This window comes from Atractosteus spatula, chromosome 14 (genome assembly GCF_055471065.1).
Source record: "Atractosteus spatula isolate fAtrSpa1 chromosome 14, fAtrSpa1.hap1, whole genome shotgun sequence".
In the NCBI taxonomy this organism is placed as follows: domain Eukaryota; kingdom Metazoa; phylum Chordata; class Actinopteri; order Semionotiformes; family Lepisosteidae; genus Atractosteus; species Atractosteus spatula.
The window spans coordinates 35,133,929-35,159,982 of record NC_142719.1 but is presented as its reverse complement, the minus strand read 5'-3'; the positions used below and the strand labels follow the sequence as shown (position 1 = coordinate 35,159,982).

Sequence of the window (26,054 nt, the reverse complement as noted above, 5' to 3'; positions counted from 1 at the left end):
CGTTTTTTAAAATTAATGTATTTATGATTAAAGCTTTCAAAACCATTATGTTAGTAAAAGAGAATAAAAGCCTTTCTATGAATAAATATAAATCATTGCATTATGAAAAGCTCAATAGTTTCATTAGCAATGCTCACCTGTTGGCTTTCAAAACTCCAGGAGTTGTCAGGTAAAGACGCGTCAAGCACGTTTATCATCTCTTTAAAGTCTGTAGTGCTGCTGGGTTTCACGAAGGTGAAATCACTGATCTCGGACATGGGAGAAAAGCAGGATCTAAAGGACTGGCTTTGAGATAACATGTCACCTCCCAGGACCTCTATGTACTTTATAGGCCCGTCAGTGTTCAGCTGTAACTGCAAGTTTCTCTGAGGATTCTTGTCGGCACGTTTGACACAACAACACGCAGCACCTCTGCTGTTCCTAACGCACTTCACTGCTAATATGACAAACGTCAGAAAAGAAATTGCAGACACAGAGGCAAGTGAAATTATTAAATAAAAAGTAATTTTGCTCGATTTGTTACTGGGTTCTTTCGATTTCTGTCGGAAATCCAAAATAGGTTCATGGACACCATCTTCTAATGAAATATCTATTGTGACTGTAGCGGACTGTACCGGCTCTCCGTTGTCCTTCATTTCTATAACAAGTCTCTGAATGGAGTCATCCTGTTCAGAAACACCACGTTTAGTCCTGACCTCTCCAGTATAGAGATTCACACTGAATAGTGTATCGTCTGTAGCCTCAACAAGCTTATAAGAAATCCAGGCGTTGTGACCAGAGTCAGCGTCCACTGCCGTCACCTTGGTAACGAGATGTCCCGCTTTCGCAGACCGGGGCATCTTCTGATGAGGAAGAGATCCCATATCTGCAGACGGGTAAATGACAGCGGGGATATTGTCGTTCTGATCCAGAATAAAGACATGAACAGTCGCGTTGCTGCTTTTTGATGGAGAGCCTTTGTCATTTGCCTGCACCTGAATCTGAAACATTTTTATTTTCTCATAGTCGAAAGAATGCATGCTGTAGATACTACCGTTAGCAGAGTTTATATAAATATATGAGGTTACTGAAACGTCCTGAACTTTGGTGTCCAAAATGGAATAGGAGATCTCGGAATTCTCTCCTATGTCTGGGTCAGAAGCAGATACTGAGCAGAGTATTAAGCCAGGGGGATCATTTTCCTTCACATAAACCGTATAAGAAGATTGTGAGAAGCGCGGCGGGTTGTCATTTACATCTAAAATACGGACTGTAATCACTTTGCTCGACGAGAGAGGAGGCGAGCCCGAATCCGACGCTTCTATCTCTATATTGTATTCTGGAAATTCCTCACGGTCTAACTGCGAATCAGTAACCAATGTGTAATGATTGGAAAAGGAGGGTTTTAATTTGAATGGACATTCCGAAGGCAACGTTAATGTGACTTTAGCATTGTCCTCGGAATCTATGTCTTTGACACTTATTAATGCAACTACAGTACCAATAGGCGCATCTTCTCGAATAGGTTTAGGAAAAGACGTAATTATGATCTCCGGTGCATTGTCATTCACATCTAAAACGTCCACCTGAACGCTGCTGTGTCCTTCAATTGCGGGGACACCTTTGTCTGTGGCGCGAACATCAAATTTGTAGGAAGTACGCGTTTCGTAATCTAACTGCTCATTTACAGTTATCTCACCCGTATGCGGATTTATATGAAAAAGGTTTCGCACTGCCTCTGAAGTATGTGGACCAAAAGAATACACAATTTCACCGTTCTGACCCTCATCCAAATCAATGGCTTTAACAGTCACTACTACAGTACCATTTGACGTGTCTTCCTTCAGCTGAGTTTCATACAAAGCATTGTCAAACACGGGTGCATTATCATTGATGTCTAGAACTTTAACTGTGATCAGTGTAGTCCCAGATTTCGCTGGATTCCCCCCATCTACTGCTGTCAGTACGAGCTGATGAATAGGCTGCTTCTCTCTGTCTAGGGCTTTTTGCAATATCAATTCTGGGACCTTTGTTCCGTCTTTGTTAGTTTTAACGTTCAAAGCAAAGTTTTGGTTTTTATTTAAATTATAGGAACGTAGAGAATTTGTGCCAGCATCGGGGTCTTGTGCAGTTTCCAAAGGAAATGTTACGCCAGGCATAGTGGATTCGGCGACATTAAGAACGTTCTCACTTTTAGAGAATTTCGGAGAATTGTCGTTAATATCTTGGATTTCAACCTCAACTCGGTACAGCTGCAATGGTTCTTCAATAATAATTTCCAAAGGTAACAGGCAACTGCTTTGTCCACACAGACTCTCCCTGTCGATGTTCTCACTCACCACTAATTCTCCCTTTTCCATATCCACACTGAAATATTGCTTACCATCCTCAGAAGCTATCCGCAGCTTGCGATCTGACATTTCGCCAACGCTCAATCCCAAATCGTTAGCTATATTCCCAACAGCTGAACCCTCTTTTAATTCCTCGGGAATTGCGTATCGAATCTGTCCGTATGTTGTATTCCACAACAGACAGGAAAGAAACAAGAATCGCGCCTGCCATTTGAAAATCTTTTTCCTAGTCCGACTCTTCATGTCTCTGTTTTATAATCCTTTAATAAACCGTTTTCTTAAAACATCCAAGTCCTAAATAACAAAAGGAACGTAACGTTATTAATTTATGACGCGTCAAGCTGGATTGTAGTTAAAAATCATCTCGGTATCCGCGAGGGCGAATGCAGCTCTCCGTCTCCCAGCAAAAGCATTGTAAGGGTTACGGTGAGGCTGCTGGGGGAAGGGAATAGATCTCTTTGTACAGTTCTTATCGTTTATTGGTGCAAAGCGCTGCACTAGGCTCCTCCAATAGCAGCTATGCTTTGTTTTAAAGAAACAGTCTTTTCTTTTGCTCACTACAACAGGTATTCTATATGACACAGCCAACATCACTCGCCTAATACAGGTGCTAACGCTTAGCACTGCTGTTCCTAAAAGTTCACTTGTTTTAGTAAATAAAAAAATAATAATCATTATCTACAGAGCTAAATGAAGAAGCATATACCATGTATGTAAACTTGTTTTAAATAAACGTGAGGGAGAAGTAACAACGGAGTTATTTGCTCACACCACATACTTAAATTGAACCACTTAATTCAATAATGAAAGTAATCATGTTTTCACTAAAAGCTTATTATAAGCCTGTGCTAATAGATTAATTCATTCTTCAATTTAATAAAGTGTAGTGATTTGTAAGTTTTCCATAAATCTAATTATCAGCTTTAAAGAGGACTAACAAAAAAAGAAGTGGAAGAAATCGCGTAATGATGTAGTGTACTGTAGCTGTGAGTTATAAACAAAGGGTATTCTAAATCTGGTACTGCATTTGTATTGCTTACCATTCCGGTAATCAGCGACTCACAAATTATAAACGTGCTAAAAGATAGTTTACCAATTGTGAAACAGGATGGTAAGAAAAGGGGCTATGGTAGGGTGGTGTAAACATATTTTCTCTTTCTATATATACTGTACACAAAAGTCAGGATACAAAGGTCATGACCAAAGACGCCAAGTGAGAACGCAATCGATTAAAATATGCATAGAGAGCACCGACCCCTTTTCACGAAGCATGCCAACAAACAAGATATAAATAAAAGTTTATGTATACAGTAAAAGCTCTCCCTCAAGCCCAACAGCATATTAACAGTAAAATGCGCAAACTGACATTGTCGTCGTATATTAGAACAATAAAAACAGTTATTACTTCACCCATATTCAATGCATCACAACAAGGCAACACAAACAAAAGTACATACTGTAGATACAAATGAAAAACGAGCACTGATCCATTTATATTTTTACAATGGAACTGTAAACACTATAAACAGCTACGTTGGCATGTTCCTCTAAATCATTTACTGTACCTAGTGCTCACCTGTTGACTTTCAAAACTCCACGAGTTGTCAGGCAGCGAGGCGTCAAGAACGTTTATTATCTCTTTAAAGTCTGTAGTGCTGCTGGGTTTCACGAAGGTGAAATCACTGATCTCGGACATGGGAGAAAAGCAGGATCTAAAGGACTGGCTTTGAGATAACATGTCACCTCCCAGGACCTCTATGTACTTTATAGGCCCGTCAGTGTTCAGCTGTAACTGCAAGTTTCTCTGAGGATTCTTGTCGGCACGTTTGACACAACAACACGCAGCACCTCTGCTGTTCCTAACGCACTTCACTGCTAATATGACAAACGTCAGAAAAGAAATTGCAGACACAGAGGCAAGTGAAATTATTAAATAAAAAGTAATTTTGCTCGATTTGTTACTGGGTTCTTTCGATTTCTGTCGGAAATCCAAAATAGGTTCATGGACACCATCTTCTAATGAAATATCTATTGTGACTGTAGCGGACTGTACCGGCTCTCCGTTGTCCTTCATTTCTATAACAAGTCTCTGAGTGGAGTCATCCTGTTCAGAAACTCTACGTTTAGTCCTGACCTCTCCAGTATGGAGATTCACACTGAACAGAGTGTCGTCTGTGGCCTCAACAAGCTTATAAGAAATCCAGGCGTTGTGACCAGAGTCAGCGTCCACTGCCGTCACCTTGGTAACTAGATGTCCCGCTTTAGCAGACCGGGGCATCTTCTGATGAGGAAGAGATCCCATATCTGCAGACGGGTAAATGACAGCGGGGACATTGTCGTTCTGATCCAGAATAAAGACATGAACAGTCGCGTTGCTGCTTTCTGACGGTGACCCTTTGTCGGTTGCCTTTACCTGAATCTGAAATACTTTTAATTTCTCATAGTCAAATGATTGCATACTGTAAATGCTGCCATTGTCGGAATTGATATATACATACGAAGAAATAGAAACATCTTGCACCTTTGAATCTAAAATAGTGTAGGATACCTTTGCATTCTCTCCCAGATCGGGATCAGAAGCGGACACTGAGCACAGAACTGCTCCAGGGGCACTGTTTTCCTTCACATACACTGAATAAGAGGGTTGTGAAAAACGAGGCGGGTTGTCATTGACATCCACAACACTGACAGTCACGGTTTTCTTAGTTGAAAGAGGCGGAGAGCCGGAGTCTATTGCAAATATTTCAATATTATACTCCGGAAACATTTCTCGATCTAACGAAGCGTCAGTAACCAAAGCATAATGGTTAGAAAATGACGATTTAAGTTTAAATGGATTACCTGAAGGTAGCTGCAAATTTACGTTGCCGTTTTCCCCAGAATCTAAATCTTTTGTACTGATTAAAGCAACTACTGTTCCAATGGTAGCGTTCTCCAAAACGGGACTTGGTAAGGAAGTAAAAACTATTTCTGGGGCGTTATCGTTTATGTCAGTAATTTCTACATGCACTGTACAGTGCTCTTCCATTTTGGGGTTACCATTGTCTATTGCGCGAACATCAAATTTGTACGACTTAGATAATTCATAATCTATCTGGCCTTTTACGACAATTTCACCCGTGAGGGAATTTACCTCAAAAAGCTTTTGCACAGTTTCCTGTGTGTGATCCCCGAATGAGTATTGAATTTCCCCGTTAGGACCTTCGTCTAAGTCTTTCGCTTTGACTTCAACAGCGACTGTGCCTTTACTGGTGTTTTCACTCAACGCAATTTTGTACACAGGCTTTTCAAATCGTGGAGCATTGTCATTGGTGTCTAACACCTGGACAACGATCTCTGTTGTCCCTGACCTAGCCGGTTTGCCTCCGTCCACCGCAGTCAAAGTCAAGTGGTGAGCAGCTTGCGTCTCTCTATCTAGAGCCTTTTTCAAAATTAGCTCAGGGACCTTCGTACCGTCGTCATGACTCTTTATATTCAAAGAAAAAAAATCGTTAGGGTTCAAAAGATACGAACTCAATGCGTTACTACCAACATCGGGGTCCTGTGCGCTCTCCAATGGAAATCGCGCTCCAGGAGCTACATGCTCACCGATGTTTAAAACGCGCTCCATTGTTTGAAAATCCGGTGCATTGTCATTAATATCCTGGATTTCAACCTCCACACGGTATAACTGCAGTGGTGTTTCAATGATAATTTCCAGCGGTAAAAGGCAACTTGCCTTCTGCCCACAAAGATACTCCCTGTCGATTTTCTCGATCACAACCAATTCGCCTTTGCTCAAATCCACATTGAAATACTGTTTTCCAGCTTCAGAAGCTATCCGCATCTTACGGTCCGAAATTTCAGTAGCACTCAAGCCCAAATCCTTTGCTATATTCCCGACAAGTGAGCCCTCGTTTAATTCCTCTGGAACTGTGTACCTGATCTGTCCGTCTGCTGTTATCCACAAGAGAAAGAAGTGAAACAACCACAGCGCCTGCGATTCCAAAAATATTTTCTTCGCTCGATTCTTCATTTCTCCGAACCCCTCGTTTAAAATCCTGCACCAACGCTGTTTTTATAAAGCATAGTAAATTGCCGATGCATGCCCAAGAGAGATGGACATCACTCTGATGTTTTACATACAAATAATGTTTTTTTTTCTCATTAATAATAACATTTCTACTGTATCTTTTTAAACCAGACGCCATGCATACAACCCTTCTTCATCTTGCTCTGAGCATTGTAAGGGTTACGGTGCTGCGGGTGGTGAGGGGGGAGTAGATCTCTTTGTACAGTTCAAAATGGGATTGGAGGACAACACCACACAGGCTCATCCAATAAGATACATTCTACGTTTTAAAGCAACAGTATCTTTACAGATAGAAGAAAGTGCTTGCTGTATGCTCTAATTGAGGACACGCCGTTTTGGATTTCACAATATTATACAATTTTGAAACACACTGATCAACATAATTCTAAATTCTTGAGACATGGTATTGTAATTTTCTAAACAGCAGCGCAGAAACGTAATACTGATGCTTTCGTACGAATATAATGAAGTCATATAAACACTGGGTTTATATTTTACAAAAGCCGCCTATTTCAATAAATATTCCAGCACCTTTTTTTCGTACTCGCTTCCTGTAATTGGATATTATTTTTAAAATATTTTTTTTTACATTATGACTAAATTTAAACTCGACGAACAGCGGACTAGACGGTATCAATATGTACTGGATTGTAATAGCCAATAGTTCACTTTAGCAGGAAACTTTAAAGTCATTCCATAATAACAGTATCGTGGCTTCATTTTCCCCCACAAATCCACTAGTAATTGGGTATATTATGTGCATTACTTCTTAAACGTGTCACACATCATTACAGCTCAGAATATCACAGATCAAAGATCACCTTCAAAACCAAAACCTTAATTCAAAACAGGTGTGTATAACTGTTTTTTGTATAATATTGAATGTCAACCACAATTCAATCGACGTTGCATACCAATTGTTCTTCCTTTACACCTCTCGCATTTTAAGAAATATTGCAACACGTTTATTTATTATCAATGTCCGCCAAGTTAGCAAAAGGTAAAAGAAAGAACTGTCTTTTGTAAATCATTGCAAATATGACATTTTGTATGAAGCTAAATACGTGCATTATACAGTGCTCACCTGTTGACTTTCAAAACTCCAAGAGTTGTCAGGCAGCGAGGCGTCAAGCACGTTTATAATCTCTTTAAAGTCTGTAGTGCTGCTGGGTTTCACGAAGGTGAAATCACTGATCTCGGACATGGGAGAAAAGCAGGATCTAAAGGACTGGCTTTGAGATAACATGTCACCTCCGAGGACCTCTATGTACTTTATAGGCCCGTCAGTGTTCAGCTGTAACTGCAAGTTTCTCTGTGGATTCTTGTCGGCACGTTTGACACAACACGCAGCACCTCTGCTGTTCCTAACGCACTTCACTGCTAATATGACAAACGTCAGAAAAGAAATTGCAGACACAGAGGCAAGAGCAAGTATTAAATAAAAAGTGATTTTGCTCGATTTGTTACTGGGTTCTTTCGATTTCTGTCGGAAATCCAAAATAGGTTCATGGACACCATCTTCTAATGAAATATCTATTGTGACTGTAGCGGACTGTACCGGCTCTCCGTTGTCCTTCATTTCTATAACAAGTCTCTGAATGGGGTCATCCTGCTCTAAAACTCCACGTTTAGTCCTGACCTCTCCAGTATAGAGATTCACAGTGAAGAGAGTGTCGTCTGTGGCCTCAACAAGCTTATAAGAAATCCAGGCGTTGTGACCAGAGTCAGCGTCCACTGCCGTCACCTTGGTAACGAGATGTCCCGCTTTCGCAGACCGGGGCATCTTCTGATGAGGAAGAGATCCCATATCTGCAGACGTGTAAATGATAGCGGGGACATTGTCGTTCTGATCCAGAATAAAGACATGAACAGTCGCGTTGCTGCTTTGTGACGGTGACCCTTTATCGTTCGCCTGTACCTGAATCTGAAACACTTTTAATTTCTCATAGTCAAAGGAATGCATACTGTAGATACTGCCATTATCACTGTTAATGTAAACGTATGAGGACACTGCTATCCCTTGCACTTTGCAATCCAAAATTGTGTAGGATATCTTGGCATTGTCCCCAAGATCTAAATCAGAAGCAGACACTGAATGCAGTATTGTCCCCGGGATGGCGTTTTCGTTTACATATACTGAATAATGAGATTTTGAGAAGCGAGGTGGGTTATCATTGACATCAGAAATGTTCACTGTTACAGTTTTCTTTGTAGACAGGGGAGGTGAACCCGAGTCACTTGCTTTTAGTTCAATGTTGTATTCTGAGTGAGACTCGCGGTCTAACGGGGCATTTGTTATCAATGTATAGTGATTTGAAAACGAAGACGTTAATTTAAATGGTGAAAACGGGTCAACTTCTATAGCAACCTTTCCATTTTCTCCCGAATCTGCATCTTTTGCACTAATTAATGCTATTACTGTCCCTATTGCGGAGTCTTCCGGGACAGGCGTAGTTAATGAGGTCAGAATGATTTCTGGAGAATTGTCATTCACATCAGTAACTTCTACTTGAATACTACAATGACCCTCCATTTCTGGATTGCCCTTATCTTTAGCAATTATATCAAATTTATACAAATTTGTTTCTTCATAATCCAGTTGCCCCGTTACTATAATTTCACCAGTTTGTGAATTTACCTCAAATAACCTGCGAACGACAGCAGGTGTCTGGTCTCCAAAGTTATAATGTATTTCTCCATTAAGACCTTCGTCTGAGTCAGTGGCCTTGACTTTTAATAACTCCGTGCCCGTGGGTGTATTTTCAACTAAAACGGCTTCATAAAACGTTTTTTCAAAGTGGGGCGCGTTATCGTTATTATCAAGCACCATCACAGTAATTTGTGATGTCCCCGATCTAGCTGGATTCCCTCCATCTACAGCTGTCAGCACAAGCTGGTGAACAGCCTGTTTCTCTCTGTCCAGTGATTTTTCAAGAACCAACTCAGGGATTTTGGTACCATCCCTGTGAGTTTTAACATTCAAAATAAAATTGTCGTTCTGGTTAATATTATACGAACGCAATGTGTTTCTGTCTACATCCGGATCCACAGCGCTTTCTAGAGGAAACCTAGCGCCGGGGGTTATTGACTCCGCAATCTTTAACACACGCTCATTAGTAACAAAACTAGGAGAATTGTCATTAATGTCCTGGATTTCAACATCCACATGGAACAGCTGCAGTGGTGTTTCAATAATAACTTTTAAGGGTAGCAAACAAGGGACGCTTTGTCCACATAGATCTTCCCTGTCTATCCTCTCGCTTACGAGCAATTCGCCTTTTTCGAAATTCACACTAAAATACTGCTTACCACCTTCAGAAGCTATCCGCAGCCTGCGATTAGAAATTTCTGCAATTCCCAATCCCAAATCTTTAGCAATATTTCCAACAACTGAATCTTTATTGAGCTCCTCTGGGATCGTGTAACGAATCTGTCCGTCTATTGTATCCCACAAAAGAAAAAAGTGACACAACCACAGAGCTTGCCATTTGAAGATTCGATTCCATGTCCCGCGTTTCATTGCCCAGTTGCAACAAAAATATTTTTCTTTTACCCACGTGTTTGCCTTAAATCCATTCCAAAACCAAATATGCCTAAATGAAGCTTGTCCGTTTAAATCAACACTTGCCGATTATTCTAAAAGCAATTTTTTCTCACAGTAATTGTGTGCACAGCCCTTCCTCCTTCAGTTATGAGCTTTGCAAGGGTTACGGTGCAGTACACGGGGGGAGGGAGTAGATCTCTTTGTATAGTGCAGAAGTTTATTGGTGCGCACATCGGGCTGGTTCATCCAATCGGCAATGTACAGTGCCTTAAAGGCACAGTTCCACTTCACTCTAAAGGTATGTACCCACACGACATATACAGTATATGCATGCAATTGCTACTGACTTTTTTTCCTGCGGCGCCCACATTACATTTTGTTTTGAATATCATTTGTGTTTGGTAGCATTGTTTGTGCATTGGCATTTGCAACAATTTCTATCAACGTTTTGCTATGTTATTCTACTTTCTCTTACTAATAAACATATTTACGCGTTGTTCCCTTTGTGCCAGCAAATACACTTTTCTAAACACTTTGCACATTAAACAATTTATAATATTCTAATATTTTTTTGAAAAAAGAGATTAACCAGGTCTGTTAAATGCTAGTTCTGCATGCACCTTTTAAAGCCACCTTCTCCTTTCTCATCAATAAGCGCACACTGTTATCTGAATAGAAAAAAGTGACATCATAAAGTGCAGTATTTTATTTTCCACTTAGATTTAGCCTGGTCATTAGTCATTATGGTGATGTCTGGCTAATTAGATGTTTTATATATCAGACAATTCCCTTATGGTATTGGCTTACTGATGGTAATGTTCTGAAAGGAACAGTGCAGCTTCAATTTAAGATACATTTTTTAATACGCTAACATAAATATAATAAATTAAATGGTGTGTTTGGTTTATCAAGTGAAATAGGGAAGGCAGAAAAAAAACAAGCTGATGTGCTAGAAACATCATTCACTGAAGTTTTTTGCCCAGCTTAAGTTCAGACATTATAAACGGAAGCTTAGCTTGTGTGCGTGTTATCATAGCGCCTCACTAGGCTAAGGGTGTAATTATTCTCTCTCATTAATCTGCTATAAATAGCCACAACTCTCTTTCTTTCAGTGCTGAAGACGGAGAGTGAGATCGTACAAGCAGGAATTAAATTTCTCTCTAAATTATGCAGTTAATATAGAAGGACTTACAATTGCTGCAGCACGTACTAATGTATATGTGATTTGTTGATTCTACAGTATATGATTTAACCATTCAAAGCATACACGAAATTTAAGTTTAACAAATCAGCAGCCATATTTTTAATAAATTCCACAAAATGTACTTTTCCATTCACATCTGAGTATATGCATGTGTACACTCACATATAAATATGCATGCATAATTTCAGAAATTTGATTGTAAAAGCTTATTTACTGGAATTAATATAATGAACCTTTTCCAGCTCCTTTGGCTACATAAAATTGAATTTAGTCGTATTAAGACGATAGGCTGTATTTGGCAATTTCTTCATAAAAATATATCTGCAGGGCTAAATAAATGTCAGTGTTCTTATCTTATTGTAGCAAAAGAGATTGCTTGTGATTGCATGAATAAAGAAAGGAAGATTACAGTCATGTAAACCACGGAAATATTGTCGGAGACCGCTATTTACGAACAACAATACATAAATTAAAATAGATATGTATTAAATACAGCAAGTATATAACGAGCCTAAAACTGAATATGTTCTTATAGATCACAGTTTACAATTGATATTTCTTTCACTTATCTGTAATATATATATATTTCAATCGATATAAGTCACTTAGATAAGTAAATAAATCCTAATGTCTGTCGCGCAATGAATCACGGCTTATTAAATCTGTGCTATTTCTGGCAAAATAGAACAGTGATTCCGCCCAGCAGAAGCAAGCAGAGCTCTGTTTCAGCACCAACATGGTGAACAGCGCCACACAGGCGACGACTTCAGCGGGTGCGGCTACATGCTGCACTAGTAAATAAACAGATGGAGAGTACTGTATACCAAGCGGTAGTCCCAGGGAATACGCAAGAGATGCACGTTTTTAGTGTTCGTTCACAAAATTAATATTATAACATCACTTCATTTTCTTTCTTGCAATCCCCCAGTCTCTTCTATAAGCTTAGTCTTACACGCTTTTTACATTTTTTCCCCTTCAAATAAGTCTTTTAACCTTTCGGATATTTGACTGTCGAATAACAAAACATTAAACAAGGCTCACATTGGCACATAGATAAATTTATATACACAGCAAGCACACAGACCTACGGATATGGTGATGGACAAAGCTGTGTTAGAGCGATTCCTGCATCTGATTATTTCTTAGCACACTGAGATGAGATACACAGATAAGACACAGATGCAGACACTACACCGTGTTTAGCAGTACAGAAAGCCTGCATTTATCTGTTTAATCGGACTTGCTTTTTTTTAAATTCCCCTCCCCAGTTTCGCAGTTGTTTCAAGTGTGCTTCTTATTGTTCACATTTGAAAAGACCAGTTAGATGCTTTTGCACACATCTAGAAGTAGCTGAATGAAAAATTTAGAATGCAGATCCTAAATTTGGAAACAAAATGTCTATAGTATGTATTTCATACTACGGTGCTCGAGTGAATGGCATGCAGTTGTGAAAACAGGTGGATGATAACTTTACAGCGTGCCGCTGAATGAAATGTTCAAAGAGCTTAATATGAGTAATTAAAATAGTGGCTCATTCATTTTCCTCACCTCTGTATACTCCTCGTGCACCCTATGCCACAGAAATTCGATTACATGTACATATTAAAAGCACAATTATCTACAAATAAGGCACAAATACCAAACAAGAATATAATTTTAAAGTGATGGTGGCAATTTCTGAGGTTTCCTGTATGTTATCACTCAGTAGTAACATCATTCACCTGCCTCCACATGTGAGAAAAGGGATATACAGGAACTAGTCTTTTCAAATGTGAATGAAAAGAAAAAAAAAACTCTTGATGTAACTTAGAAATTGGTGGAAAAAAAATAAAAAGCAACAATGAAGTCCAATCAAATGGAGAAATACAGCTATTCTGTTATTTAGTTTTCACAACTGTTTAACTAATTATCTCCACATCAGAACAATTAGAATGCAGCTCCCTTTTAGAAACCAAAATATTCTGAAATTTCTTGAAAATGTTCAATAATTAAAAAATTAATGTGGATGTTCTTCAAGACAAAGTTAATGCATTTAAAAGTACATTTTAAATATAAATGTGTGCTGTACGTGAGTAAATCTTGCATTTTTATCACCATTTTACACATGTCATTTAGCAACTATAAATAGTCTTGATCCTATGGTAATTAATATGCACTATATTCTATGAATTCCTAAACTCTTTTGTATGTATAAAACAGTACAATATTTACCATTGTTTTTTTTGTCTAATAATTTAGTTAAGCATTACCAATACACAGAGATAAAACCCCAAGGGCTTCCTTTTGTTGAAATGCTGTCCTAAGGAAGGCTACAATATCACAGCTCATAAGGGGGATGTTTCACCCTGGTTTCATGCTTTCTGGTTACAGCACTGAAGCATGCACTTTTCTGCATCCCCCTGTTATAGTTAGATGGTATAGCCTTCAACATGAGTCAGCCTGTTTCCATGGCAACACATCCCACCTCCTGTTCTGAGGGCTTGCAAAGGAAAAGACAGCACTAGCTGTCTGCAACACACATTCTAGAAAAACAGATCATGCCATAAATATAGATGTACATAAAGATTTATACAAATCAAACATAATAATATCCCTCCAACTGCCTAAAACTCATGGTACTTAGATTAGAATATAATTAAGATAGCCTAAACAGCAATTTTACAAGGTGTCTACTAAAATAAAATATTTCTACATCATATTTCTTCTCCACAATTATGTCCTCCAGCAGAAAGGCATTCTTAACATCTTGCAAAGTACATGAATACCATACCACAAAGTCTGCCCTTTTCATTTAAGTGTTAGTACGGAAAATAGCATGCCCATCAGCAATAATATAATACACCTTTTCCAGCACAAATCAGAGACGAAAACCTTCACTTATTTAAAATATAAATGTTTACACAGTTTAGAAAAAAAAAACTCCTGTCATTGCTGAAGCCAGCATAAAAGGTGAGACAGCAGTATGTGCAGTTTGCAGTCAATGAGTATTATCCCAACACGACTGCAGTGAGGGGATGGGGGAGGGGTCTGAAGCTGAAGAAAGCTGCTTCTGCTCCATGAGCATTGCAGGGGGAAGGTGCACATGGAGCAGACGTTTAAAAATAAAAGGATAAAAAGAGAGTATTCCTTATACTTTTTAAGTGTCTTAGCTGAAAAAAAAGCCGTACTTGACCTAATTCATCCTAAGAGGCTAAGAATGAAGTAATCTGTCATGATGAATATGATGCAAACAAAAATCCATTGTATTCTATAGGCTGATGCATGATACTGAGATTGTACTAAAAACAAAAACATTCAGTAGCTCACCATAACTAGGCCTGCATATACCGTGAGCTCAGACTCCACTGGCTACGGACTACTTTTTGTTGTAAACTTGTGAATTATTGCTTCCAGATGTAATTAACGAGAATGTACACATCATTCCAGAATAACCCCTGACATACTGATATTGTAGCTCACTTGACTGAGCAATGGAACACAAATACAAAGAGCAGTGTTCTTGGGCATAGCAGTACAATGGGATGAAAAAAAGCCTTTTCTTTTTGGTTCTTCACATAATTTAAAGTTATAATCTTGTAAAATTATTGCCACAAATGTATACTAAAGCACATAGATATGTTTTATAATTCATAAATGTAGTGTCATGTATCAAAATGATTTTCCATCCATCACTTCCTAACTGCTGTATTCAATACAAGGTCACAGAAGGGCTGGGGCCTATTCTGGGAAGCAACAGGCACAAGGCAGACACACACTCACACTGGGGACAAATTTCCAGAAGCCAGTTAACCTACCAGTGTGTCTTTGCACTGTGTGTGGAAACCAGAGAACCCAGAACATAGGCTATACAAACTCCACGCAGATATCACCCCAGGAGTTTAACCCAGCTCCCCAGTGCTGCAAGACAGCAATACTAACCACTGCACTACCATGCTGCACCAAAAGGATTAGATTTCAAAAATTGTCTTGCAGAAAATAAAACTACAAAATTTGCAATCTAGGTACTGTGCTGCAGAGGTTACCACACATGCCAGAGAAGGAAATTATTCCTTCTATATTTCTTATATTGCCTGAATGCCAAAATGTTCAGCCTATGTCAGCTTTAATAATGTTTTTAAGATATAAACCAAGATTGGTTCTTTATACAGTACATTCATATTTGGAAACAAGGGCTTTAATTCTGCAATTCGCAACCTGTCAATCAACATTGGTAAAAACTCACATTATAAATGACATGAAACCAATTGCACAGCATAATCACCTACAATATAATGCACTTTAAATGCACACGTTTACAATGTTAAGTGTGACTGTCTTTACATTCATCTGTGTAAATTTCAGGCACATATGGTACATGAATATACTGTATATTAGTGACAACAAGCTTGTATCAGAGTGAATGTACGTGTATTTTAAGGTGGTAGTTTAGAAGCAGTGTATTAATTTTATTCTCCTATTAAACTTTTTGCACCTACAGTATGTTATTTTCAACTGGCATTCAACATTACATTCTGCAAGCTTTAATTAAGTATATAGAAATAGCTGAACCTTCCTGAAGGTTGTTTATAAGCAAAGTTTATTGAAATCACTGCAAGGAAGTATCTAACAGGGCCATTTGAACACCAAGTAATAGAAAATCTCTTTCAATAATATAGATTCTATAAATGAAATTGAATTGAAAAATTACTATACAAACATGACACCAATAGTACACAAGTCATTGCAAGTACATTAAGATAATATACAGTACCAACACATTATATACTGTATACAGTTCTCTTTGTCACTCAAACAATAAAGCTATGGTTAACTTTTAAAAGCTTCAGTTACATGGCATTACTGTATGTTTAGTAAACAAAAATTTAAACATTTTAAGATGCTTGAAAAACTGGAAATTAACTCTCCCTAGCACTCATCTATAAAAAACTTTAGAAATTATCTGCAAAGGTGAAACAACAAACCAGTGTGCCATCTTTTTGGAGTAAGATAGTACAACACCTAGTTTCTGTAATTGCAAGAAATGTATATCAATCTACAGTGGGTCCTAAATCACAGTTAGTTCACTAACTTTTTTGTAGAATCTCTGGGTGAAACATCTGCTCCCTTCCCCCCTACCCCCACAGACATGCTTGCTGTAATGTGACAACCACAGAGTCTATTGCTGGAATTTTACTTTTAATAAGTAACAGAAGACACACTAAACAGCTAAATGATGAAGGCTAGAAAAGCACTGCTATGCGCTACAAAGGGTTATGGTAACAGCACAGAGGATCATAGGATGAGATTTACCATCAAAAACCCAACCATCCCGGCCACAAACTGTTCTCCCCCCTACCCTCTGGCAAGCGGTACCGCACTGTTAAAGCAAGGACCACTACACTTAAGAACAGCTTCTATCCCACTGCAGTGCACATCCTCAACAACTGCTAACTGCAGGGCCTCAGATTCAACCCACATCTGCACTCTGCATTTTTTACATAGTTTACCCTTTTGTTTCTGTCTCACTACTACATATTTATTTTTCCACTGTATATTTATCGTTCCTGTTGTCTACATTGTGTAGTGTTGTCTTTTGTACTGTGTATGACCCGAGAGATCAGAGCGATTAAGAATTCCAATGTATTTGTACATATGGCAATAAACAACCTAACTCTCCCTGTTGCAGTCCTGTTCATGTTGCATTGTATTGTAAATCTGATATACAATGCAACACAGACAGGACTGCAAAAGCAGTGCTTTTTTAGAAGTAAGATATTGATATACTGATGCATGTTTCAAATTGATTCTGTTTGTCTATCTGCAGAGTGTACATTAATGTATTGTAACACAAATGGAACCAGCTCTCAATTACACTACTGTGTCAATTTCCGATCACAGCCTCAAAGGAAATTTCTGTGTTAATCCTAACAACTATTCACTACTGAGATAGAATGACCTGATTTTTTTTTTTTATTATACTGGAACTTAGCACTTCTAGCTGAAATGCAATTCTAAAAATGTTTTTTCTTTCCACTGTGTAATGGTTTTGCTACTTAATTTGTAATAGTGGGTAAACCACTACAAAATCTGCAACAAACTGTATATTTACATCCAACAATTGGAATAATGTATGGGGAGGGAGGATTTAGTGTGTTTTTTGTTTTTGGTTCGATTTTGAAACTTTAAATCAGCAAAAAACAGAAAATCAGTTCCACAATGGTTGATACCTTTCTGAGCCCTGATCTCAGAACCTACACATGCATTCATATCAGTTTCTGGATAGCAGGCCTCTCAGGGAGTTCAGTTTACTTGTGGAATTGCTGCCAGTGGACCAGGAGGTGGCATTATTCTCAATGAGACATAAAATTCAGTCCAATCCCTTAGCATAGTGCCAAAGGGCACTGTGCTAAAGGAAGTATTATCTTTGCAAAGGACATGTTGAATTATGTATCCATGTTCATAGTGTGAGCATTACGTAAGCCATTGTGCTAGCTGTGGTGAAAAATGTATGTTCTTTGGAAAATATCAAGTGAAACCCCAAATCACTAACATTTTCTGATGTTCCAGCTGCTCTGTGGCATGCTGGAAGAAAATGCTGTTGAATGTAGCTATTAAATTAAATCCCAGTTTGCTGCACTTCAGTGTTCTTTATTGCTCTTACATAGGATATAATGCGATAGGATGCAAGTTATTGCCAATTGTGAAAACCAGAGAAAAGAGTTTAATGTGACTTGCTTCACCGATGGCATGGTAGCAGAGTGGTCAGCATTGCTGCCTCACAGCGCTGGGGCCCTACATTCAACTGTGACCTGGGATGCTACCTGCCTGGAGTTATCAAGTTCTGCCTGTGTTACTCTGGGTCTCCTCCAGGCTCTCTGGTTTCCTCCTACGGTCCAAATCCATTCCCACAGGTTAATTTGCTTCTGGCAAAATTGGCCGTGGTGTGAGTGCGTGTATGTTTGTGTCTGTGTGTGCCCTGCGATGGACTGGTGCCCTGTCCATGGTGTACCCCACCTTGAGCCCATTGCTTGCCATGACAGGCTTTGGCTCCCCCATGACCCTAATTTGAAGGAAGGGGTTAGAAAATGGATGGATGGACTTGGTTATCTTTACAACAGTACTGTACCTTTATCTCCACTTTTAAATTGGTGCATTACCAACATTTTATTAAACATTTTCCCTACACATTAATGAATCCTTTTCTTCACTAGAATAAATCATAAATAAAGAAATTGGACCAAAACCAAACAAAACTACAGCAAACCTACCAGCCTCTTTTAAAGCTTTACTTTTTAGCGACATTTGGCCTAAATTAGGTTTTGCCTAAAAATATAAACTACACAGAATACAAATATCTAAATATTTACCAAATTATTCTAATGAACTTATTAATTGATTTTTGGGTTAAATATACCATAACAATTTATCTGATTTAACAGAATGTGGCTTCTGACATGGTCCAAAACCAAATGGCAGTGACGGTATTTAGGATGTACTGTATATAGTTGTAAAGTGACCAACATATTGAACCTGTACTATTTTGAACCAATGCTGACTTGCTTTCCTCAACACAATTTTTATTTCATTTCAGAAGCTATTTTCCTGACCAAACCACTAGTCTGTGTAATGACTATACTGTAGATGCAACACAGAATGACATATACAACAGTATAAGTATTGTAGTAATTTGTACAGGAGATTCATCAAGAATTATATTTACCCGAGGAGAAGAAAACTATGAAACACATTTTTACTGTAATCTATTTTACAAACTAACTTTTGAAAACAGATTTTATCATGCATACAGTATCATAATTTTAGCATTACATCCAATTCACCTTCTGTGCCTGATTCTGTACTGATAAAGGAGATAGAACATACATTGAGAATATATTCCATAGTTTACTGTTTATTAGCAAACTCTATTTGGAAACAAGGGCTTTAATTTTAAAGTTCTGCGATTAACAACCTGTCAACCAACATTGGCAAAAACTCACAGTATAAATGACATGAAACCAATTGCACAGCATAATCACCTACAATATAATGCACTTGAAATGTACACTTTCACAGTGTTAAGTGTGACTGTCTTTACATTAATCTGTGTAGATTTACATGCACATACTGTAGATGAATATACTGTATATTAGTGACAACAGGCTTGTATAAAAGTGGAGGTAAGTGTATTTTAAGGCAGTAGTCTGAGAGCAGTGTATTTATTTTATACTCCTTTCAGTTCAGAAATAAACTTGTGATCACTTGAATTTTGCCCTGAATGTTGTGCATAATTCATGATTTTCACTGCGTGCCCCCTGATGTGCCCATTCATGCATCTGTACTAAAGGCATATATAGTGGTGATTTTCAAAATTTATATAGAATTTTTACAGTTAAAATAAAGGATGAATAAAAATCTTAAGGTCTGATGTTCACATCCTGTTTGTACAAAGAAGCTGTATACAGTATGCATACTGAATGACTGTCTAACTGTCAAAGTAAAAATGTCTTCATTGATTGTCTTTCAAAATAACAATTTATATGTAATGTACTTTAACTCTATGAACTTCACTGACTTTATAATTGAAATAGTTAAAGTACATGTTCTATATACATAAATAATGAATTTGTACTATCTATATCTATGTTAAAAGTGAATATATGATGATCACACAAAGGAGGCCTACACAGGTCCTGGATGGCAAGTGTGTCTACAGGTTTTCTACTGCATGTCTCTTTAAAATTGCCCATGAAGAGTCAAGAGAATCAGTTAAACATGTCACATCAAGAGAGTACCCAGCTGGTTAAGACAGTTAAGAGCTCTATTAACTATCTTACACACACTCACACCTGCACTCCACAATTAAAATTGGGCAAAAATGTAGAAAATTTTCATAACATAAATCACCAAAACTTGGAATCTAATTCCACCTAAATCTGTATCCACTATCTTCAATGGAGTTATTGTTCAGGTTTAAAATGTTTTAAACTAACTTTTTAGAAATGAAATTAAACTGAAAGAAACAAAAGAAAAGAAACAAGAGAACATCAGGATATCAATATACAGAACAAATAAACGTTTTCTTAGCTTTCCTGAAATGAGAATATTTGGTCCACTGAACAATTAGAAATGACTCACCTCTGTGCTAAGGCCTGAGTCTTCCTTCAGATTGTTTTCCCTCTGTACTGTTTCCATGCCACTGGGGGCAACATTAACAGTACTGTCACTACATGGCCGGACACACTTGAAATCACTCTTTCTGGAGTCAGTTGTCAAACACACCTCGTAATTATACATGCGCTGTAGAGTTCCAGTACCACCAATATCTGCATAATAAGGTGGGCAATATGCAGTTGGAATAACAGGGAGATTCCCATTGGATTGATAGAACAGCCTAGTATGTTTCCATCTGTAAAACTTCACAGACAAGAAGACTATGATGGAAACAATGAAAAGAAAGGACACTACTGCCAAAGACAAGACTAAATAAAAAGTCAGGTTGTCATTGTAATCCTTGTCCTGGGAGAAGTCAGTGAATTCCGAGAGCACTTCAGGGAAGCTGTCCGCCACCGCCACGTTCACATTCACTGTAGCTGAACGGGAGGGCTGCCCGTTGTCCTCCACTACAACAACAAGCCTCTGTTTCACAGCATCTTTATCAGTGACCTGACGTGAAGTTCTTATTTCTCCGTTCTGTAATCCCACTTCAAACAGCGCCCTGTCTGTGGCTTTCAGCAGTTTATATGAGAGCCAGGCGTTCTGTCCAGAGTCAGCATCGACAGCTACAACTTTAGTGACAAGGTAGCCAACATCTGCTGAACGAGGCACCATTTCAGCCACCAGAGACCCATCAGTGTGCACTGGGTAGAGGACCTGTGGAGAGTTGTCGTTCTGGTCTTGGACAAAAATATTAACAGTCACGTTGCTGCTAAGAGGAGGAGAGCCACCGTCTTGAGCTTTAACAACAATTTTGAAATCCCTGACCTTTTCGTAATCAAAAGGTCTCACAGCATAGAGTGTTCCACTGTCTATGTTTATTGAAATGTAAGACGACAGTGGTATGTCACTTAAATTGTTTTCTACAATAAAGTATGAAATACGAGCATTGGGTCCCAGATCTGCGTCTTTGGCTTTTAAAGAAAATAAAGATAATGAAGGTGAATTGTTTTCCATCACATATGCGCTAAATACTTCCTGATCAAATTCAGGTGCATTGTCGTTGACGTCAGATATTGTTATGGTTAATGTCTGTTTACTTGTTAGTGATGGAACACCCTCGTCAGCAGCAGTGATTGTAATGTTATATTGTGAGGTCTGCTCCCTATCCAGACTTGTGTCAGTCACCAAACTGTAATAGTTCGTCAAAGACGATTCTATTTTGAATGGCAGATTTCTATCAATGGAACAGGTAACTTGACCGTTCTTTCCCGTGTCAAGATCCTGGACATTAATCATGGCTATTACTGTACCAGGCACTGAATCTTCAGCTATGGTGCTTGAGAATGACATTAGCGTTATTTTAGGCATATTATCGTTAATATCAATAATATCAATTACTACCTCAGTGGAGTCCGTTAAACCGCCCTGATCTTTTGCTTTAATTTTTATCTCATAAAGTTTACATTTCTCGAAGTCTAATTGCCCCACCACTCTTATTTCACCAGTACCGGGATCTATTTCGAAGACTTCTTTGATACTGGGTGAAACGTGCTCAAAATAGTACTGCACATACCCATGGTATTCTTCATCAGCGTCTGTTGCACTTACTGTAGTTACCACTGTACCTTTTACTGCGTCTTCTGGCACTGACGCTTTGTAAACAGACTGGCTAAACAAAGGAGCATTATCGTTGGCATCTAGAACTCTTATATGTATTTTAACCGTGCCAGATCTTTGAGGATTTCCGCCATCGATTGCAGTCAATGTCAAATAATGCTCTTCATGCTTTTCTCTGTCCAGAGCAGTTTGGAGCACCATTTCTACGTTTTTACTACCACCCGAACGACTGTGAATTTTTAAATTGAAATGATCAGTGGGTACAATGGAATAGCTTTGGAGAGAATTAGTTCCCACATCTGGGTCTACGGCACTTTCCAGTGAAAATCGTGCTCCTGGTGATGCGGATTCGCTTATTTCCAGTTCTATTTTACTCTCCGGAAATAGAGGAGCATTGTCATTAACATCCAGTATTTCGACAGTAATACGATGGAGCTCCATCGGATTTTCCAGAATAATCTCGAAACTAAAACTGCATACAGATATTTTTCCGCATAACTGTTCCCTGTCTATTCTCTCTTTAACAATCAAATGTCCGCTTTGCTTGTCCAGTTCCACATACTCACTGCTGCCCGCGGTAAATATCCGAGCTCTTCTGTCCGTTAGCCTTTTAAGATCCAGTCCCAAATCTTTTGCAATATCACCGACGAAAGAACCCACCACCATTTCTTCTGGTATGGAATATCGAACCTGCCCACATATCATGTCAGCCAAAAACGCACAGACAAAAATGAGAGATACTTGCAATTTTAAGGTCCAGCTTTTCTTTCTCATGGCGATATCACGTCGACTAAATACCAAGTTGAGTATACTGCGAAAAGCGAAGTCGTGTAACACTAAAATCCAAAATAAAAACACGAAACCCGGATAAAGGTCCTGAAATGATTATCACGTTTTCTGTGCAGTCTAAAACCGATTTTCGTCACACAGTTTCTGTTCTGTAATTGAAGCACAAAGCATAATGCAAGATGCAGCTACAGTATGTCTGCCTTACACAGCGCAGGGAGATGGGAGGTCCTGTCCTATTAGTTTGCAGAATATCACCACTGATGAACAGCGGCACTTAGGGTACAAATATAGAACTGCACACCTTGTTAGACTAAAACAGTTTTGTATGTTTTTGTTTTTGTGTGTATGTTACGTTCTCTGTTTTAGATAACCCTAAGAACACATACCATTATGAAAAACAGGTATCATGAAAGAAAAAACGAATTTATGTTTATTGCAATTAAAGATGCAAATGAATGCAACTTGTAAAATACCAAATACCGCGAATGATTCAAAGAACTGGCTTATTTAACATTACTGATTTAATTAAACCTATCTTTAATTTGCATGAATGTCTGGCTCGACAATGATATGGTGTAGTGCTAGAGAAAGAGAAAAGACGTGGAAATCTAACACAGAACACTATTAACAAACGATATAAACAGATCAGTTAAGATACGATCCATTTAATACTAACAACTTGTAAAGCACTGCTGAAGAATATTTGTTTAATAATTAAGTGGAGAAAGCTCACCTCTGAACTTAGCTGTATGTCCTGCTTCATGGTTTGTTCCTTCTGTAGTGTCCCTGTGCCACTGGGTTCAACATTAACTGTACTGTCATGACAAGGTCTGACGTATTTGGAATCGCTTTTTCTCGAGTCAGTGGTCAAACACACCTCGTAATTGTACACGTGCTGCAGAGTTCCGGTTGCACCAACATCTGCGTAATGAGGTGGATAGTGCGCGCTTGGAAAAACGGGAAGATTCGCATTGGAATGATAGAACAGCTTGGTATGCCTCCATTTATATAACTTTACGGACAGCAAGACTACGATTGAAACTATAAAAAGAAAGGACACGACAGCCAAAGACAAGACTAAATAAAAAGTCAGGTTGTCGTTGTAATCCTTGTCCTGTGAATAGTCTCCGAATTCCGAAAGCACTTCAGGGAAGCTGTCCGCCACCGCCACGTTCACATTCACTGTAGCTGAACGAGAGGGCTGCCCGTTGTCCTCCACTACAACAACAAGCCTCTGTTTCACAGCGTCTTTATCAGTGACCTGACGTAAAGTTCTTATTTCTCCGTTCTGTAACCCCACTTCAAATAGCGCCCTGTCTGTCGCTTTCTGCAGTTTATATGAGAGCCAGGCGTTCTGTCCAGAGTCAGCATCAACAGCTACAACTTTAGTGACAAGATAGCCAGCATCTGCTGAACGAGGCACCATTTCAGCCACCAGAGAGCCATCAGTGTGCACTGGGTAGAGGACCTGTGGAGCGTTGTCGTTCTGGTCTTGAACAACTATTTGAACAGTTACGTTGTTGCTGAGGGGTGGAGAGCCACCGTCTTGAGCTCTAATGTGAATCTTGAACTCTTTAATTTGCTCATAGTCAAGAGAGCGCACAGCATAGACCATGCCACTTTCTGCGTTTACGGAAATATACGAAGATACCGGAATTCCATTATATTTTGTTTCTTCTAGAAAGTAAGAGATTTTAGCATTATGCCCCCAGTCAGCATCATCTGCTTTGACTGAAAATACCGATAAACCAGGGGAGTTGTTTTCCATCACATAAGAAGTGTATACATTTCTCTCGAAAACTGGTGCATTATCATTCACATCGGATAGTTTCAAACGTATTGTCTTATTGCTCGACAAAGGCGGAGAACCTTCGTCTCTGGCAATGACTGTGATATTATATTCAGAAATCGTTTCTCGGTCCAAAACACGGTCTGTCACAATAGTGTAAAAGTTAAGAGAAGACGATTTAATTTCAAACGGAATATCCTGATTGATGGAACACCGAAGCTTCCCATTGTTTCCTGAATCACTGTCTTCAACATTAAGCATGGCTAAGACGGTGCCAGGCAAGGAGTCTTCTGGAATGGGGCTGGAGAACGACATTAGCGTAATTGTGGGAGCATTGTCATTCACATCTTTGATTTCAATTATTACCTTACTGGAGTCTGTTAGACCTCCGTGGTCCCGTGCTTGGATATTTATTTCACAAGATTTAACAGTTTCATAGTCTATGTCGCCTACAACCAGGATTTCACCAGTATGTGGGTGTATACTGAAAAGCTCTGAAACGCTGTCAGTGGTGTGCGAAAAGGAATAGGTTACTTCACCATTTGAATCCGCGTCTGCATCTGAAGCGCTAACTGTTAGAACAACGGTGCCCTTTGCAGCATTTTCCGAGACAGTTGCCTTATACAAGGCTTGTAAAAATACCGGGGCATTGTCATTGGCATCCAGTACAATAATGTGTATTTTCATTCTACCGGATCTCTGTGGGTCCCCGCCGTCTTTGGCTGTTAAAATCAGATTGTGCTCTTCTTGTTTCTCTCGGTCTAGAGGTGCCTGAAGCATCATCTCCACGTATTTACTTCCATCTGCACGGGCGTGTAACTTTAAAGCAAAATGATCACTCGGTTCAAGAGTATAGCTTTGCAATGTATTTACTCCCACGTCCAGATCCACTGCACTCTCTAATAGGAAACGAGCTCCAGGCACAGCTAACTCAGTCATTTCCAGCCTAATTTCTTTTTTAGGAAAGGTGGGCGCATTGTCGTTTACATCTAGTATTTCCACAATCACTCGGTGTAGCTCCATTGGGTTTTCTAACACAATCTGAAAATTTATACTACAAGGAATTGTTTGTCGGCATATCTGCTCTCGGTCTATTCTGTCTTTGACAACCAATATTCCTTTATCGAGGTTCAGCTCAATATATTCCGTGCTGCCACCAGTAAAAACCCGAGCTTTGCCAGATTTAAGTCTTTTAATATCAACGCCCAAGTCTTGCGCGATATGTCCTACAAACGATCCCTTTGTCATTTCCTCCGGAATAGAATATCTTACCTGACCAAAGACTACATTCGCAATAAAGAAGCAGGAAACAAACAATCGTACTTGCCATTTCATTGTCCGGGGCATATTGCTGCTGACGATTTCACCTCAAGAAAATCCAGTATTTGACACAAAAATCATTGAAATCTGTGCAATACCGCGAGATAGAATAATTAATGATACATTTTCCTTGAACGCACTTCTAAGAAGCAGATTATCCGAAATGGTTTTTATATTCTGTAAACGCGGTTTCTGTTTTGTAATCCAAGCGCTCTAAACGTTGAATTCCCTTTTCAGTCTGTGTTATAGAGTGC

General features: G+C 38.9%; 2 protein-coding genes and 1 pseudogene across 5 annotated transcripts in view; all 3 read right to left on the bottom strand.

Annotated features, from left to right (window-relative positions):
* The window catches only part of LOC148821226 (protocadherin gamma-C5-like), a 173,175-nt gene that overhangs the window by 34,887 nt on the left and 112,234 nt on the right, over nucleotides 1–26,054 (bottom strand). The window contains exon 1 of one of the 3 annotated variants that reach the window (XM_088932527.1): nucleotides 138–4,521. The exons of the other annotated variants lie outside the window; for them this stretch is intronic. Within the exon in view, the coding sequence (XP_088788653.1) occupies nucleotides 138–2,573 (2,436 nt within the window). The 5' untranslated portion in view covers nucleotides 2,574–4,521. Of the gene's footprint in view, nucleotides 1–137; nucleotides 4,522–26,054 lie in introns of those variants that run through there. 3 annotated transcript variants of the gene reach the window in all.
* Nucleotides 2,557–21,650, bottom strand: LOC148821248 (uncharacterized). Its single transcript, XM_088932357.1, has 3 exons — nucleotides 20,265–21,650; nucleotides 7,487–9,967; nucleotides 2,557–5,796 (listed from the first exon to the last, which is right to left on the bottom strand). The coding sequence occupies exons 1-3, from the start codon at nucleotides 21,633–21,635 to the stop codon at nucleotides 3,883–3,885; spliced, it is 5,766 nt and encodes a 1,921-aa protein (XP_088788483.1). The 5' UTR covers nucleotides 21,636–21,650; the 3' UTR covers nucleotides 2,557–3,882.
* LOC148821247 (protocadherin gamma-A11 pseudogene) lies at nucleotides 14,685–25,815 on the bottom strand (annotated as a pseudogene). Its single transcript, XR_016094115.1, has one exon. The product of XR_016094115.1 is annotated as a protocadherin gamma-A11 pseudogene (transcript).